Source organism: Genypterus blacodes, unplaced genomic scaffold (assembly GCF_046128005.1).
Source record: "Genypterus blacodes isolate CSIRO-AG114 ecotype Tasmania unplaced genomic scaffold, CSIRO-AGI_Gbla_v1 ptg000039l_1, whole genome shotgun sequence".
Classification (NCBI taxonomy): domain Eukaryota; kingdom Metazoa; phylum Chordata; class Actinopteri; order Ophidiiformes; family Ophidiidae; genus Genypterus; species Genypterus blacodes.
The window spans coordinates 1111975-1131425 of record NW_027466852.1 but is presented as its reverse complement, the minus strand read 5'-3'; the positions used below and the strand labels follow the sequence as shown (position 1 = coordinate 1131425).

General features: G+C 42.7%; 1 protein-coding gene across 5 annotated transcripts in view; it reads right to left on the bottom strand.

Moving 5' to 3' along the window:
* lrba (LPS-responsive vesicle trafficking, beach and anchor containing) overlaps positions 1-19451 on the bottom strand; it is a 149985-nt gene that overhangs the window by 102928 nt on the left and 27606 nt on the right. For 4 of the 5 annotated variants that reach the window (XM_076147643.1, XM_076147645.1, XM_076147646.1 and 1 more), the window contains exons 16-29: positions 19241-19338; positions 18777-18869; positions 17833-17941; positions 17280-17361; positions 15094-15217; positions 14796-14988; positions 8154-9602; positions 7840-8018; positions 7190-7343; positions 6170-6350; positions 4315-4448; positions 3439-3546; positions 3189-3330; positions 2721-3078 (exon numbers count right to left, since the gene is read on the bottom strand). In XM_076147643.1, coding sequence (XP_076003758.1) covers positions 2721-3078; positions 3189-3330; positions 3439-3546; positions 4315-4448; positions 6170-6350; positions 7190-7343; positions 7840-8018; positions 8154-9602; positions 14796-14988; positions 15094-15217; positions 17280-17361; positions 17833-17941; positions 18777-18869; positions 19241-19338 — 3404 coding nt within the window. The remainder of the gene's footprint in view (positions 1-2720; positions 3079-3188; positions 3331-3438; positions 3547-4314; positions 4449-6169; positions 6351-7189; positions 7344-7839; positions 8019-8153; positions 9603-14795; positions 14989-15093; positions 15218-17279; positions 17362-17832; positions 17942-18776; positions 18870-19240; positions 19339-19451) is intronic. The other variant, XM_076147644.1, reaches the window with a different exon arrangement.

Genomic DNA, 19451 nt, shown 5'->3' with positions numbered 1-19451 from the left:
CAATTACATATACACACTATTTTCTAATCAAGTCACGTGGGAGGAGAATTAAATGGATGACGGTGATTTATTAGTGTTGCTGATCGTACCGGAGGGCCTACAGTCTGAACAAGCAGAATCTCAATGTTTTTGTGTGTTTTTGGTGTATGAATATGTGTGATGTATTGTGAATGGTGAGTAGTATTGTATTAAGTATTGATGTTTCTTCCAGTGACAGAAAGTCTGATGTTTGTGCTCTGCTTGTAGGTTTAAGGTCAAATAAAAAGTAAGGCAGGACAAGAACAGACAAAATGTTTTTAAATGTATCCAGATCTGGATGGGATTAACCAGCCTGATATTTTCATTGAGATTGGTTTACTATTTTGGAAGAAATGGACAGAAATATGATATCGCGCTCTCAAAATTAAGAATCAATCTTAAAAATGTCTGGATCTGCCCCTGGACCTTTGCATGGAGTTTTATGTGTTTTTCTCGCATTCATGCTCTTGCTAGAAGCGCTCTTCCAAATTGACCAACCGCAAGATAGTTAAAAACGTAACCGCATATGTAGGTTATCCATTAAAATTTGGCTGGAGCACATCCCAGCAGGTGAATTTGTGAGGTTCATTTGTTTGAGGAGAGCTAAATCCTTCATTATCGCAAGCCTCCCTTATGCCAAATGTGTGGACACGCAAAAGGGAGGCAAATTACTTTTGCTCAAAAAGTTGTGTTTGTGTCTGACGTGCTTATCCTCTTTCTAAGTAATACATTAACAATACTTCAACATCTAGCACAACTCATCAAGCCCCCCATGCAAGCGCAGTCTGTTGCCAGGAATGCAAACAACTGCGCCATGTATATCCCAATGTCTAACACACACATATTCTTCTGAACCATGCAGTCTAAATCACTGGCTTGTACAATGACACTGTTTAGTTCTGGTTAGTGTCAGCAAATATTTGCAGACTGAATGTCATAACAGGGGCATGGCTGAGAAATGGATGGGAGAGATCCAGCAGGTCTCTGCTAGTAAATAAATCAGTGGGGATACTTCACCCCCGACCCAGCCCAAGTTTTATCTGGGAGATCCCTGCGTTTTCCATGCATTGGTCTCGTAAATCCAGCTCCCCTGGCAGGCACAAAGTTGCCATGTTTTGGCAGGAGATGTCAGTGCAGAATGTCAATGCCAGAGTGAACTGGTGTCACTGGGAGACATACTGGTTAGTGGGAGATCCTGAGCCATGATATACTCAGAATCCGTGCAACAACATAATAAAAACAGCCAGAGTTCATCTATATGTTGTAGTCTGATTGGGTAAGGAAGAGAGGATAACGCATATGGGAATAAGAATAGAAGTAAACCGAAAGGATGACACAGATAGTGGGGTAGTACTGTCCATCACATCACCCTGGCAACGCAACACTGGTGTCTGGGATTGAAGGAACAGGCAGATGTGTACAAATGTCAGTGTTCATTGGTGAACACTGCGCAACCTTTGTCTCTTCTTAAATAAGGGGGTAGCTGGGGTAAGGTACGCCGCCTGCGTCTGAGCGATATGACTTCCATGAGGGGGCTCCCATATGCAGCCAGTGAGCTGTTAGTCTATGTTCTCCAGCTCTCCTGACGTCCTCTCTTCCTAGCGAGTGTGCTCAGCGGACAGGAGCCAGTCTAATCCCCCTGATATGAGGAGTGCCCTGAGACCTGACAAAGCATTCCTCAGATAAAGACACACGATCACAGAGATGCCTCGGAATTCCCACAGTTGGGGGTAGACAGACTGACTTGAGGGTGCATGTGTGTTTGGGAGTGAGAGTGAGAGAAGGGAGTTGAAAGAAATGGAGAAATGCTTTCTTCATTGCATGAGAGCTGGACTTGACATCACCCCTATGGAGGCGCATTTCTTTCCTCTCTCGGCCTCTTAGTCTTTACCACCCTCACCCCCCCTTACCCATTTGAGAATGTCTGCCTCAAAATCAACTCTCCAAATGCAAACCAGACTGGTGAACATCCTGTCTCACCTGGGCCTGTCTGTGTCTGTGTCTGCAGTACCTGGCCACGCTTTGCAAGAACGCTAGCTGCACCTCCAGTGGAGGAAGGAAATTAATACTGTGTAACTTTTAATGTCAAAAAGTGGATAATACTCTTATGAATGTTGGGGAGGGAGAGAAGAGGACCAGGAAAGATGAAAAAAGTGACACAGTGGGGAGAAACAGCTTCCTGCCCGCTTCGTCTCTTGTCCTCATCTCCATTTGTCCTACTGCTTAGACGCGACTCGACTCTTGTTTTGATGTATTTCCCTTTAGACAGGGTCTTTATAAAACTGTTTTCTTGGGATGAGCATCCGCATCGACAACTGAAAAAAGCAATGGAAGCCAGAAGGAATAAGTCGGAAACAAAGAAATTCCGTGTTCAAAGGATTTCGATTTTGGGATGTATTTTAAGCCGTGTCAAAGCCCCCACTGAGGTTAGCCGAGGTCTCTCCACAGATCTGAAGTCCTCTGAAGTTTAAAGTTATAATAATGAAATGTGTAACTATGAAGCTTCAGAACAAATCCAAATATACCAAACAAGTGCAGTTTGCACTCTGCAACTGTGTCAACATTGGACAGGTGAAAAACAATTTCAAAGGACAGTGCAGAAAATAGAATATAGAATAGTATTTTCCAGTAAAAGCCTGTTGGTATTTGTATCTGTGTGTGCATGTTCGACCATCCAACGATGTTTGAACCTGAAACCTTACCTATCAAAGGAATGGAACTGTGGTCCTGCTTCTCTGGCTGCCTCGCCCACACCTCCTAAAAACGCAGGTGGCAACAGACTGGGGTCCACCATGACGTCATCACCCGGGGTGCTCACCAAGCTGCGGAGAATGTCTTTCACTTTCTTGCCCTTTGAGTCACTGGGTTGGGACGGCCTGACCTCAGAAGACAACGTGGACAAGGCCTCCGAAATGGCGTCTGGACCCTGAGCTGCGCCGGTGGATGACAAGTCTACCTCGCTCGCTGCGGTTGAGGCATGGTCATCGCCGATGCCGGAATCGTAGCGCCGGAGAGAGACACCGTTCTCCACATCTGGCCCAGCAGAAACAGCACCACTATCTAAGAGGACATAGATTATATGAAAAATTTGGGTTAGAATCATTAACACATTAATTAGAGGGTCCTAAAGAGATGAATATTTCAGAGGAAACTGCTTGGCTGTGGTGTACCTGTGCTCCTGGCAGACTGGGAACGCTGAGGGTGCTTCTTATCATTGTGAGGCTCCAGGATGTCGCGGTACTTGGACACCATGAGGACTGAGATGAAGTATACCACAGCAAGCGCCAGAAACTGGGCCTGCTTGCTGTCCTCCTAGAACAAAACAACCCACTAAATCATCTGTGTCTTCAAAAAGCATCAAAAGCCAGAGAAGCAGTAAGGTAGAATAGAGCAGTTGTGATTTAACACCGTTAAACTCACGATATCTCTGAAGACGACGGCTCTGAGGCGGTTAATGTCCATATCCTGAAGAAGCCGGTCCAGGTCTCTGACTGGAGACATTCCACCTGTCACTGCATCAACAGGACTCTATATGCACACACACACACACACACACACACACACACACACACACACACACACACACACACACACACACACACACACACACACACACACACACACACACACACACACACACACACACACACACACACACACACACACACACACACACACACACACACACAAACCATAGGCACATTGAAATGTAATCTTGCCTGTACGTGCAGTGAAAACACTACATGCCCTTTTTACACCAATCAGCATGTTTATTAATCTGTGCGCACTTCATGGAGTGGGGTAAGGTTTCAGGATTTAGAGCAGCTATCCCTCCTGGGATCATGTCTTTAACATAATGGCTTTTCTATAGAGCCACTGCATTATAAATGAGCTTTAACGCCCGTTTCAGGGAAGGAAAAACATGACTTTACTGGAAGTCACTGTATCAAATCAAAAGCGCAATGACAAAAAGGCCTTGTCTAGTGTAACAAATAGCAACCAGTGTGGTAATACAATAAGATATGAGCTAATGCAATAACACTTGGTTATTGACGGCGGGCAGCACAAAGGACGGCGCTTCCTTTTGGTGAGGACGGGGAAGCAGAGGAGGATGACCAAAACAAGAATAAGACCAGATTAAAAGGATATGGATTTTGGAGAAAAAAACATCTAGAAAGTATAATAATAATAATTTTTGAGTCAATAATAAGCCATTTAAAAAAAACTAAAAAAAGATACCAGATCAAGTGCACAGTATGGCTTCTATGACCGAGTGGGAGGTGTTGGATTACTTGCCTGTGCGGGCACGGACTTGGCTGCTCCGAGCACAGCGCTGGGCATGGCTGCATAACTACGTGCGGAGCCGTCTGCGGCCTGCTTAATGTGGGAGTGCTGACACTCTAGACAGTTCCTCACTGCCATAGCACACACTGGGAGGGATGGAAAAAGAGACATTAACTGACATCATATAAATGGGTAACTTTGCAGTGAGGATAGGCAATGATTATAGTCCAATGATTATATTGGAAAGATTATTTTAGAAAAATCGAAAAGAAATGGGTGAAATAGGGTGAAATCTGAACAGAGAATGTCACAAGAAAAGCAGCTGAGAGAGACAAAAACAAAGGGGCGCGACAAGGTCAGTGCTCCGGCCAACTCTGGCAGCATCGTTCACTCTTCCTTGCTCCACCTCTCCTCTCAAGGTCAGAGTGCAAGGGTGCGCTCTTGAATCACATCCTCAGGATGGAGCTCCCATAACAAATGATGCTGCTCGGGTGTGCACATGCTGAGTAGGCAGCAAGATATATCCTTGGCTGTAAAAAATATATATATCGCGGTCTGATATCTTTGGGTGGGTTCAAAACTGGCACACTTACCATTTCTAACCTAATGTACTGCTTACCCTGCTTGAGCTCTCCATCCCCCCACTGTTCTGTACCTGACAACTGACAAATGTTAACTCCAAGCCATTTAGATTACGAAAGAGGGAATTATTCCGTCTGGAAATGGGCTCCCTTTTTCCATTAGTACTACTCATTCATACGACCATTTATAAAAAGGGGGGGGAGGGAGGAGACACTAAAACCTTGTTACAGCGCTGCAAAATCAGATTATGTGCCAGCGATGGGGAGCACATACCTCATCAAATATTCATTTCATAACGGCTGCTTTCTAAAACTGGACGTCGAGTACAGTGGCACCACTTACCTGCAAAACCCCAACAGCGGCAATTGTACTTAGATAATATCTAAGTGACGAACTGCCGGTTGTTCAAGAGGTTTGCATAAAGCAACCGCTTTGTTTGCATCCTTCACTATAATGAGTATATTAAAGCAAAAACAAATACCTGGGTTTGTACCGTGGAGATAGTGCTTGAATTAGGGGAGGAAAATAAAGAGCCACTTCTTCTGTGTGCGTGTGTTTGAGTTTGTGTATACACTGTGTTGATCTGCGTTTGCTGAAAAGGTGCAGCACACAAAATGAATAATGTAAGCATTTCAATATCTTTTATGCAGCTCGAGTGGGGCGCGGCTTTTGATCCTGTCAGAGGAAACTTTAATAGCCTGGAACAGAAGGCAGGAAAAGGCCCCAGGCTACACCGCAGTACAGTACAGCCAAGGCCATTATGGAGAACTCAGTATATCATGATAGCAGCCATTTTAGAGTGTTACCATACAGCGGGGTTATAATAACAAGATAAGAGAGCGCTGATATGAGCAGAGTAAAAGAGACCGCGGATTGAGAGCAGCATAGGGAGACGGAGAGGAAGGAGAAAGAGAAGAAAGAGAACAGAGAAAGGGGGAGTCAAAAAGGCTACAGGGAGCCATGACTGAGGCTAATACAAGACGCTACAACTCGCTGATATGAGGACGATCAATGAACATGGGAGGACAGCAGGATGGGTAAAGGAGGAGATAAAAGAAGAAAATTAAGTGAGGGGGGCGGATGGATGGAGAGACGGCTAAAAATCTGAAATCTGGAATCAATTCAAGCAATGCAAAAAAAGGGCAAACAAGGCAAATAACGTTTTGAGGCTGAAGGCAACAGAGCAGTTTTATGAAAGTGAATGTATCAAACAAAAAAACAAAACAAAAGCACTGGCCAAGTGACGGCAAAGCGCAGGAGACGAGAGAAACAACGGCGTGCTTACCAAGGCGGAGGCACTGGCGGAGGATGCCTCCGGACGACATGTTTTTCTCCGCTTCGATCTCTGTGAAGTTGAGGGAGCTGGCGAAGATGAGAACATCTGCAAGGTTGATGAGGCGCTGCAGGAAGGTTACTGAAGCCTCAACTGCCAGGCCTTGGGATGGCTCTATCTTCTCTAGCTCATGCTGGGAGCACCAAGAGGAAAAACAAAGCACACAATACAGGAATTAACATACGAGAAATCATGACAGCAAAACATTCATATAGGTTAAATGTTGAAATCAGAAAAAAAGAATACTGTAATTTGCAATACAATTTTCTGAACATTTCAGAGAAAATGTATGACCAACCACAACCAGTACATAATGCCTTAAGTCTGAGAGACTTGGCTGAGTGGATGAGTGAACCTCACCCTGTATAAGTATTGAAATACACTCATCTGTATTGATTGTATATTATTCATTTGTGTAATTGTTATTATAATTGTGTTTCTAAATAAGGCATCACTTAGTATTATGACTAGTCTTTGCTGTTTCTTCATGTTTTCTCTCAATGGTGTATTTTCATTTTATTTTACTTACAGATCAAGTATTGTCCTATAATTAAATGAAAATAAAAAATATATGAAAACACAATTTCCTAAGAAAATTTTACAGCCCTGCTCATAACACATCCTGATGGCCATTAACATTTAGAATTTGTCGCATCCAGTTTTAAATTGTTACAGATCTGACAATTGTAGCAGGATTGACCTTGCGCGTTTTCTTCTTAAAGAGGGCCATCAGGGCATTGACAGAATAAAAAGAAACATGATACCTTAGAGAGCCACAGTCACTGAGGTCAGACAGCACAAAAACAAACTAACAATATTAGCAAGCAGCTAACTGTAGTCTAATGTAATTGGAAAAGGTCAATGTGGATGGATAACTTCCTGCGACTGGAGCTATCAGCTATATGCACATCCACACACACACACACACACGCACACACGCGTACACGCGCACGCGCACACCAGGGGACTCACAGAGGAAGAGGTGGCAGCAGAGAGCAGAGGTAGAATGCCTCCACACGCCATAATGAGGTTGTCCACCACCTGGGAGATGAGGTGTATACTGTTGTGGACAAACACCACGTTCTCACTGCTGTTCACAAAGTCCAATATGGTCTTCGTAGAGTGACTGAGGCGGAGGACAAACCAAAAGGTGATTTAGTAACAAGGAAAATTATCAATAATCATGGACAAGTCAAGTGTGTGTGATATTAAATCATATTTTTCTTTCAAATACTACATACATGAATAGAAATACAATACAAATTATTTTGAGTCTGTTAAATTGTGTGTAGTACATGCATCTCCCTTGCTCTCAGGTATAAATTCATAAAAATATTTAGAATCCCTATGTTGTGAAATACAATTAGAACACTGTATACTATTTTTACACCTTATCGTAACTCAGCAAACCTCAGCTTTTGTTCTTCTCATAAACAATGTTTTGAAAGTTGTTTGTTTTTGTTGTTTTTTTTAAGATACATTCACCTAGGAGGAGGGGCAGCAGAAGTTGCCCCTCCTCAGAGCCACGAAAACTTAATAAGACTTTATTCCATTGATCAATTAACAACATAATGGTTGTCTGCAGCATTGGCAAATTCACTGCCAGGGGATCATTACCCTACCTCCTCCACATCTGGACATCCGTCTCAATAGAGAAGAGCAAGTCAGTGAGGAGGCGTTGGTGCATGTGGGACCACTGGAATTCTGGGATGCGAAACATGGTGGAGCGTGGAGCCGAGGTGCTGCTCTCTCTCGCCTGACCTGAAGCTTTAGCTGCTGCCTGCTGGTCTTGGTTTGCATCCTATAGAGACAACAACAACACAGAAATAGTTTTAACATGAAGAGAATACTAGTTGCAATGAGGGTTTATTTCAATGAAATAATGTAATGAAATGTGTATATAATAAACCAAAAATAATAAATAGGTGTTACGTACAGTTGTTGAGGTCTGCTTCAATTCAAATCTCTCCGTATCCAAGGCCACATTGGACACATCCAGCCTGGCGATTTTGATCTCTTTGGCCTTGCCTCCGGAGTCTGTACTCTTCTGGGAATGGGCACTAGAGGACGCTGTGCTGCTGTCTGGGGCACTCGGCGGGGCTTCCTCTGTGTTGGCCACGGCAATGTCTGAAGTCTGGCTAGGCGGGGCGATGGTGGCAGAGTCTGGCGCTGCTGCTGCTGCTGGGACCTCCTGGGCTGTAGAGGGCAGCGTTGTATCTGAGGGCTGCTGGTCTGAAGAGGCCGTGTCAGCGATAGAAGAAGACAATTCATCTGAAACCTCATCTTTGGCTGGTTCTGTCAGAGCTTGTTCAGGTGTTTCAGCTGGAGGAGTCTCTAATTTCTGACTTTCCAATTCAGAACCCTGTTCACTTTCTTCACTCTCTCCAGTTTTTTCATGTACTGTAGTCTCACTTTCTTCCTGATCATCTTTTACTTCCAACTTCACCTCTTGTCCTTCCTGGTAATTTTTCTTACATTCTTCGTCTTTTGTTTCATCTGCCATTTTTGATGCTTCCTCCCCTTCATCTCCAGCAGCAGCAGAAATATTAGAGGAATCCTCTTGGCCATCTTCAGTATCACTCGGACGGATCTGGTCACTAACCGACGACATGTCAACCAGGTCTTCATTGAAGAAAGAGGCTCCATGCTGAATGCTGCTGTCCATGTTCTCAGGGGACAGCTGGCCATTCTTGCCTTCTGGATCTGAACCCACTGGTGCTTCTATATCCGCTTCATTCAAAGAGTCTTCTGTCACGGAAGTTGATGATTCACCTTTGTTATCTTCACTCTCGCTGGTTTCACCTTTTACAGTTGTTTGTGCATCAACAGCTACAGACATTTTCTCAGTCTCTGTAACGTTTGTTTCTATTTCTGGATGTTCTGAACCATCTCTATCAGACGGTGCGCCAACCGCACTTTGAGCATCCCCAATGGACTTGTCAGTAGAAGATTCAGTAGCAGACTCCTGTTGGTTAGGCTCTCGGTTGAGGTCATCTGTATTGGTTTCTTCAATCACAGTAGTTTCAGTCTCTTTTACATCACCCTTGGAAGACTCCTGCGCCAACTGGTCTTCTTCCTCAGCCCTGGCCAGGATGTTGGACACCGTGATGGATGCGTTTCCCCTTTCGTAAGCACCATCTGTTGGGCTTGAAGTGATTGTAGAACTAGACGCTGAGTCAGGGGACCTTAGGGACAACTCGTCCACATTCAGCTCAATGACAGTGGACGGGGCAGCCTCCTCTGCATGCTGCCCGTTAATGATTTCCGTGGTCTCTTGGCTGGCGCCTGAAATGGTTCGGATTCTGCTGAGAGACCCCGCCGTTTCCTGCCGCTGGTACTGACGGAACATGCGAGACAGATTCTCTTTGTGCTGCTCAAAGGTCACCTGCAAACAGAAAGTAATGCTTTCCATTGAAATACATTCTCATTTAGTTTTTACCATCACAACTCCACCAAACTGGTCTGTCCTTTATTTGCTTACGTAGTTTATAAAGTACAGAACAAGAAAGTGTGTGCAAAATTCCAACCACATTTCAAGCTTCTTACAATATTTTACCTCTTGGACAATTTATGTGCCAAATATTAAGACACTATCTCTCACTTTATTATGTGCAGCTGCCCGCGGCCCATTAACCTCTATCAGTCTTCTTACCATCTGATATGGGTAGACTGGACTGCTAGTCTATAACAACAATGGTCTGCAGTGGCATTTGAGGAAGAGCCCATCCATGTAAGCAGTCACAGATTAGAAGTAGATACTGTTAGTGTGTGTCTGCCGGCCGCGCTGAGTGCGTGTCCGGCATCGGCAAATCCTCCCACGCCTAATTTAAGACCCGGCATTAATCACTGGGCTTGGAGGACAGAAAGTCAAAGATGGGTTGGAGGGGAGGGGGGTGGGGTGGGTGAAGGAAACTAGACCCGCAGTGCTGCGTTTTCACCTGAGGCTATTTGGAAAGGAGAGGGAGAGAGAGAGAGAGCGTGAGAGAAAGAGAGGGGAGAGAGAGAGAGAGAAACAAAGAAAATGAGGAAGCCAGAGATCAAAAAGGAAGAAAAAAATAAGACAATATAAAGGAGTAACAGACAGAATGTGAGTTATGAAGGGGGAAGAAAGGAAAGGGAGAGAAAAGGGCTGATTATTTGTAATTAATTAGGCGTTATTGTTCTAAATTAGCCTGCTACACGGGTGCTCATTAATCTTCTGTAGTGGGAAGGAGTGATTGGTAATCCATAGCTGTTTTCTAAGTGCAGAGCTTGTTTTAAATGTGCCAGTAGCCTCTCTCTCTCTCCCTCTCTCCCTCTCTCTCTCTCTCTCTCTCTTTCTCCCACTGATCACACAGCAAGCCCTTCCACCCCATTAGTCTGAGCTTAATTTGACATTTAGCATTTTTAGCAATTAAAAGGCTGCAGTCAGAGTGCACTCCGATGGAAATTATGCCGGAGCGCAGCGCAGCACATAACGTCATAGAGTCAGGATGCAGTCTGTACATTAAGATGATGTATGTTAGCCTTAAATGGGGCTCCCAAACAGATCAAGTTACCATTAGACAGAGGTAGTATATGTCTCTGTGGTTTTTAAAAGAGTGTTTAGCGTTGCTACAATATATATACCGTGGAACCTGCCTTGGGTGGCTAAGGCATCAGTGCTGATCTAATCTAATTTCATTCTACTCATGGCTCGGCCCGGCCTCTGTGGGGTATGGAAAAATGTTATGGTAATGTACAAAAACATGGTGGGCTTTTCTAATGTGACAGGTAACGTGGTATTAACAGGACGCAACACAGCCGGGGAGACACAAAACATTTGGAATGGACAGCATTCTAATCAGAAAGACACTGCAAGACTTGTTTCATTTCAATAGGCGCACAGTCTTCAGTCTTTTCACAACCTAGTAGCTCAATTGTACCAATGTTTGTGCTATGTATCAGATTCGGGATAAGCAAATGCCCCACACTGCAACCTGTTAAGTGAGGGTCTGTGCACTGATCTAAGGAGACCCCCTCAGTGGGAGCCTGGGAGTCCCCATTTAGATCAATAGATAGAGAGAAACCACAAAACAAAGGGGAAATAGGGAGGGCAGCACGGCTCTAATCCGATTAGCTAAATGCAATTCCTCCTCCAAAATCAATGTCATCTGCTACTGCAGTCCCGGCTGTGTGGTTTTGCTCTTGTTCACAACATCTCCCCTTCTCAAAACAATTTTTTTTTTCCTAGATTGCACTTTGCTAACTATTTCTGAAATTATCTTGCACCACAAGGTCTCATCTTATGCTTGTGCTTCTATTGCAAATGCTGCAAAGTAATTTTTTCCTTTCCTGATGATACATTTAAGATTAAATCCCTGTGCTTTCCATCATCATCTTCCGTCACTGTGTTTAATCTCTTAATATTTACTCAAGTGGGAATTGGATTGTAGAAGGTGAGAATCGCTCATTATTGTGTAACAGAATCAATGCTTGAAGCAAAGCCATTATCGAGCATTGGCTTTTCAACGTTCTCACTTTACCCTTCCTTTGTTGACTCTTCAATGCATCTATCTGAAACTCTAGACTAAGAACAACAGCTTAATTCTTCTGTATGCAACGTCTTAATAACCCCGGCAACGGCGAGCCGTTTAACTCTGTTCTGCAATCCATAAGCTGCCACATGCCTCACTTCTCAACTTAACTGTTAACGAAGCAGCTTTTTTTCCTCTACTCATGATTTACATTTTATGTTGCTCATCATCTGTTGGCTAATTCCTGCACATATTTATCTCTGGTGGAATGTCTGACAGGTATAATGAAGTCTGCTGCCAGTGGGAGCCTGAAGGACAGCGAGTCCTTCATGCTCCGATCTCCCTTTTGGAGATCTTTTTTTCCACTCATTTGTGTGCAGAGATGGGCGAGGGGCACCTTGGGTGGGTGCGTCGGCTGCGAGTGGGAGGGCTGTTGTGTCAGCTTGCCCACCTGCAAGAACATCTGTCTGTTCAGAGAGACGAACGTGCAGATACACTCACTTGCTAATGACGAATGCCTATGTTCTCATTCTCAAAGAGTCTGAGGGAGAACTGCCAAAACGCTCAACAGATATCATCAACAGTAGCTTGTGCTCACTGGCTCACTGACTGATTTTGGGCAAACAGCAACAAGAACCAATGATAATGCACATATCAAACCAGACAATGCCTCCCTAAGACTGTCTAAAAGACTCATAACATGGCTGATATGACTAAATAGTCCAAAGTAAAGCAAATTCTGTATTAGGTTGCAGTAATAATCTGTGTATAACCTACTGTCAGTAGCTTCGTCACACCAATGAATTAAACTGACGTGCAAAAAAAAGAAAACAAAGGAGTACTGAGATACTAAGAATTAACGATGCATGAATGTAGAATGCAGAATACATTACAGACCTGCATGAGACATAACGCTGAACACACATCTGAACACCACAACCTTCCAATTTCACCCAATTCAAACTAAATCAAAGAGTCACTGCGTGCAAAAGGGAAGAGTGAAAATATATATTTATGAATGCATGTATGCACTTATCAAGAGGATCCCAGTGGGCTGGTTGTATTTATGAGGCCTTGTTTCTCTGATTGTTCTTCCCCGGTTCTGATGAATATTCAATGGGCTCGGAGAGAAGGGCTTCCTGGAGCCCAAGAGAAAAGGAGGGTAAAGAGAAAATGTGCCTGGTAACACACATTCTCACACACACACGCACACACACACGCACACACACGCACACACTAACAGGCCCACAATCGTGCACACCCAAACACACGCACACACACATACACAGCCCTGCAGCAGTGGGAGGAGAGAGCAACAGTGACAAACAGCTTTGGTGCTACAAAGGTGGCAGGAAATCTATCAAACGGGACAATAAAATTGCAATTGAGTTTCTTTAGCTTTTTTTATAGCAGATGCATGTATCTTGGTGGCTAGCACCCGCTGCAGATATCCGATCACAGGCGGGGGGCCCTGCACTGTGTGAGTGTGTGTGTGTGTCTCACATCTTTTAAATGTTGGGGTGTATTCACCTTTCACGTATATGTTAACTTTGGTTTTTGGACGCGTGGTGCGCATTGGAACTTAGGCCAAGGAGAAACAACATTAATCTTGCACGATTACAGAAAAAAAAACAATTATCGACTGAAAAAGGGAACAATTTCTGCACAGCACCAAGGTACTTTGCTACATTTCAACGTGAGATTTCAATACACGGCCGCCACATAAACCTGTGAAACAACTTCTGAGGATCCAACCAGGTTAAATCCTACAGGGACCAAGATATTACTCATCAATATTCAGAAATATATTTCGTTTGCATCACCATTTATCCCTTTTCTGCCAATACAACGTTGTACTCCATCTCAATTGTTGTCAAAAATAAAAGGAAATTATAACTAAAATAATTATTAATATGTGTCATATAATACTGTAAAGTACTCAACCTCTCTTGGTCTACCCACTTGTGATATTTTCAATGTCACTGCCACACATCAGTGAGCACGTTGTTCATGTGCTCCCATTTTTGTGTACCTTTCATAAACTTATGTCTTCATTGTATAGAAAATCCGTTGCATTTTCAGAGGTACTGCTTCTATTCTCAGGAAGGAAGGGTAGTGCCCTGAAGTGTTCACGTTGCAAGTTCACACAACATTCTGCTCACCGCTGCCTGCAAAATCATTACACCCCCCCACCCGAGCAGTCTGTATGTGCCCCCTACTGGACATTCCCGCTCAGAACACCCACACTAAGGCAAAGCGTCTCATATCTCAGGCACTTCTTTAACTCAACCTTCAATCTGCCAGGCTTAAAAACCCCCCAGACCACAATCTGACACCAGCCTCAATTACTTCACTGCTTTGGAACAGAGCAGTGTAACACAATATCAACACTGAATTTCTAAAGCAGCATTTTGAATTCAGCCTATGGAAATAAGAAGTGCCAGAAGTTTATTTTTATCTGTGTGATGTGAAAGAAAGACCCCTATACATAAATAAAGAGTGGAAGGGCTGGTGGGCTCATTCCCACTGGTTTGTGCTGCAACTGGCTTTTAAATCCTATCCACTGTATGGCTTCCATAGCTTAATCTGATGGGCACCGAGAGGCAAGGCTCAATTACTCTGCTAGCCTACACCGTAAGTTAGAAAGGTCAGACGATAATGCTCACTAATTTCTGATTTGATGAATTGCATTATGTCAGATTGAAACTAAACATATGGGCGACGGTGCTGATGACTTTAATGAAATTAAATGCCGTTCGACCAAAACAAGGAGGAGGCTAAATCCAAAATGTGAACAGTTAACTCATGTTCAGTGTTAGGGCTGACAGTACTGCAGCAAGATACGCAATGGTGTGTGTGTGTGTGTGTGTGTGTGTGTGTGTGTGTGTGTGTGTGTGTGTTCTTATGTTTACTAGAGAGAGAGACAAAGAGTGTGTAAGATAGAACAAATAACAAGTGAAAAAGATGAGGAGAAAGAAGAAAAATCACAGAGAAATAAATAAAACAAATCTGTGTGTGTGTGTGAGAGAGAGAGGGAGAGAGCGTGAAAAAGGGACATGCATTGATATAATGAGTGCTCTGACCTTGGAATGTGTGATGGACAGGGTGTCCACCCAGACACGCCAGCCACCCCACTCAAACTTGATGGCGTGGTAAAGCAGGATGCGGAAGATGGCGTACACCATCTCCGTGATCTTCTGCTCCTCGTTGTTTTGTGGGTTGATGAAGCACAGAGAGAGCATCCACTCCTGCCACACGGAGCACTGCAGCAGGCTCCTGAGGCCAGGAAGCGTACAGATATGAGATGACTGTGCGGCATTCAGTGAATCTCTCCGGTATGTAAACACTGTGTGGACTTGCGTGCAACAGAGGAATTCTTACCTGCGGTTCTCGCGGCTGTTATTGAACAGTTTGATCATGTCTGACAGAAAGACCCGGCGTACCTCCATGCACTCGGGGGATGGGGGCGAGTTCTTCAGCATGGCGGCTATTACTTTCAGGATCTCTAGAAATATTAACACACAGACACATCCATTCTGTTCAAGTCTTTGCTACTGAGTAAAATGGCCGTACTGTATATTCTATGTTGTAATCTTAAACATTAAAGCAAGCTGTATTTAAGAAAGCTTTGATTGGGAAAAGTCATACTGCTTGGATATAAGAATGACTTGTTGGGTGGGTGGAGGGGGGAGTCTGCAAATCAACAACCAGATCATACATTGGTCTCAACATGTGCAAATCATTGTGTCAAAAACTATCTCAATTCGCAGCCGTGCACACCTGAAAATCTGCGGCTGTGGTAAGAAAAACAGAAGAGAGGAGAATAAAAAGTCTGGCCATTGATCTTTATCATACTGTAATGGCTTTGGTATTGTTTCAAATGAGAGAGGCAGAGTCACGAGCCTGTCTGGAAGGCTTGGCTTCACTTAAACCAAAGAGACTGACTGTTTAGATGAATTATCTAGACAATGTCAGTGTGCATTTGCTTTGAGCGGAGAGACGGCAGGGGCTTGGATTTCACTTGTCTCTTCAGACCTTGGCGCTAACCGATGCCCCCTTGCCCCGGCAGACGGTTGTGTTGTTTCTACGCCTTAGTCACTCAAATTATGAGTCGCTGAACCTTTACCGCCAGAAAATTACCCCAGCATGTCCCGGGAATGAGGATGGAGGGATGGCGTATTCCCTTCTTTTTTCCATTTGCTCTTGGTTCCCTTCCCTTGAGTTAATTTGAGGGAAACGGTACTTCCTCGGTTTGTTTGATTGGCTCTGACGTTACTAAAGACTGCAATCAGGGGGCCATTTTGGGAGTTTGTCGCAGATTAAATCAAGAGAATGCACAGCAAAGGAGAAACAGACCACCGCTCTATGTTCCACAGAATGTGCTCACATGTACAAACCCATACAAGGTTTCTATGATATATACCGCCTGTCTAGGATGGTTGGGAAGGAGAGTTTTTAACACAATAAAGGCTTAAGATAATCAACGTGTGACTGTAGCAGGACCTTGTCAGATTAAGGTTGGTTGGAAGTAAACCTTGGTTGTGATTACACCAAGTGCTTGGATTTCAAGCTGATTAAAGTTTTCTGTGTGTGCACATGTGTGGAAGCGTCAGTGCAGCAGAGAGAGGGCTGTTTTCTTTTCTTAGTTGAAATGAATACTTAAGATTTCAACATATGAAAAGATTTTGTGAGCTGACATGTGAAATTGGAGGTAAGTAATGGCCTGAAAATACTTCTCATGTTGGGATGGGAACGCTGATCAAAGCCCCGGATTGCTATTTCACCTTATTATGTTGCCGCATAGTGAAAATGAGTGAGCACATTCTATTAGGAGAAACTGGTGGAGACGAAGAAAAAAAACACACACTCGTTGTGTGTGTGAATATATTTCTATCTAGTACATGCATATATACATTTCATAGTACTTTTAAATGCATAGGGATTTTTTAATGTGGTGTTTTAATAGGATATCTATATAAAATGTCATTTATATGTTAACATAATTATCTTAATTGTAAGTTATGTTTAAAATGTTGTACAATCCAAAAGTTAAAAAAAAACAGACATTTAACACAAAACGTCCCGTGTACTAATATTACAATACATTCTATTTGATTCAAGCAAAAGTATTCTCTTTAAATATGACTGAATAATTGATAATGCATTATATTATAATGATTCAATTGAGACCGCGTAATTAAATAACTGCATACATACCCGACACTAATACAGTAGATATAGAATGTGATTTAATAATCTCAGCGCATTTCTATAAAGATATTTTTCAATGTGTTCATTTTGACTCATACTTGAAACCAGTGTATACATACAGCGGATTCAGACAAAAAGTATTAGCACCATCCTTATGCTAGGTTTACCTAGAGGTTTAGTTGTATGAAAATACCCTCTGGCTGCAGAATTTATGTCGTTCATTTGTTTGACTGTATATAGCGATCGCATAGTTCCATGGGGAATATCCTCCAGTGCAGTATGGAGCAATAGGTATGTAGAGGGTACGCTGCAGGGGATGATTTAGGGGAGTAGTGTGGCGCAGAGGAGGCACTTACGTGGGTTGAGAATCTTCACAGTGGAGTCGGGGTCCGGATGCTGTTTATGGATCACTTGAGTGCAGATCTGCTCTGTAAGAATCTACCAAGGGACAAGAAGGGAATTCTAATCATAAATCTCTACAAAGCTCTGAACAACAAAGAAAGAAATAGACTCTGGCAATGCATATAGCTTGGTAAATGTCTCACCATCAAAGAGGTACGTAATTATCGTCATTACCGTCAATCTTTTATTGGAATATTTTATTCATGAAATCTTCACATTCATTAGCACTGAGGCAAAACAAAAATTGGACCAGAAGAAGAAACAGTCCGCCAGAGAGGGAAAAAATAATAATCTAAAAACATTGTGAATCTCGCAAATTATGCCGTATCATGATAACAACACTTTAGTGTGTGTGTGTGTGTGTGTGTGTGTGTCTGTGTACACTTGAAATCGCACACACTACTTGAATACAAAATTAATTATAGTATAATACAATTATTCATTGAATATTGTGTCATTATTGTCAGTTGTGTAAGTCTACAGCATGCATGCAGGGTGAGAGCTGACCTCAAAGAGCACATTGTAGGTTGTCATGGTGAAATGGCTGGAGTGGAGCATCAGCCGTTCGGTGAGCAGGGAAAAGAGGCCGTGACCCAGCATGACCTCTGATTTCCTCCTGGTCAGAACAATACGAGGTCAAATGTCAGTCAGGGTAACACCGCTGTTATATTATTTCTATTGTAGTATTGAAGTACATATTTCTAAACTGAAAAATGTGAAACTGGCTTAATATCTGCTGTGATCAGCAAATGTAGTCAACAACAAAAGCCCCGTCAGTATCAAATACTAGCAGTATCATGTGTGGCTAATGTTAGGACAAACTAGCAGGCTAACCGTCACTGCTGCAACATCTATTTCAGCATAAGGACGCACACATTGTGATTAAAGGTTACTCCAAAATAAGTTGTGGGGTAACTGCTAGTTATGAGCTCAGTCTCATCACAAAGTAAAACGCTGCATTTTACAGTTTACGTTTTACTTTGTGTTCACCAAAAGAAAATACAAAAAAAGTGCAAAAACTGTAGCAGAATAAAAAAAAAAATAATAATAATTTATCTACAGACTCCATTCATGTCGCTCATATCAATTTTGTTGTTCGACTTCAAATTAATATGTGAATATCAGAAGCCATCAGGGAACAGAAATTATTTTTCTAAATCATGTTAAAGCTCTATATAAAACGACAATGACAAACGTATGTAACAAATTACATTTTTAGAAGACGAAAACTATGGAAAGAATACTTAGAACATTTTAGACATTTAACAAATTGAACCAGCAATCTCTAAATAACTAATAAGGACTAAAAAGAGAATGCATTTTCTTAATATTTTTATATTTCTACTACAGATTAAATAAAAGCATTTAATATACATAAACAAACAAGGTCTAGGTTATAGTCTGGAAATATAGTGATATAGTGAGAAAGTCAGCATAGAGGCCATACTTACTTTGGTGGCAAGTATTTCAGAAAGTAGCCCATGACCTTGAGAGCCTGTACTCTTATTCCTTCACTTTTTGATGCCATTAGCTTGAAAATCACACTGGAAAGAAAAACAAAACACATTACATAAAATAGATTCTCTCATTATTTTCTAAATGGCACATTATCTGTTGTCGACATAAATCGACAATAATCAAATGTTGTGACTCTAAGGATCATGTAGTTGATAGACAATACAAAACAGGGGAATCAATCTGGATATATTTTAGGAGCTACAGTTTGAACAGCAAATAAAAAAAACACAACTTTACAAGTTCCTCATATCATCTGGCTTCATTTATTTTTGCCCAGCGGAGTGTAAAGTCACAAACACAGGACTGAAACTGTGAACATTTTAAAAGGCACAGCTCTGCTTCAGGCTACTTTTTGTGAAAAATAGGTAGCGTTTCATATGGAAGCTGGCCACAGTACCGTATCCCATTGCGGTGATCAAAAGCCTGAACCATGGACCCGGGATGCTCGGACATCACAGCCACCAACAGCTGCAGTACATCCATGATATTGTCGTCCTGTGGGATAGAGAGTAAAAAGGCATTCGAGACTACATTGTCACACAATAACTGCATTGAGTGAAGCTTTGGGGGTATTTTGATAAGGAGAATTTCACGGTGAGTTGGCTTTG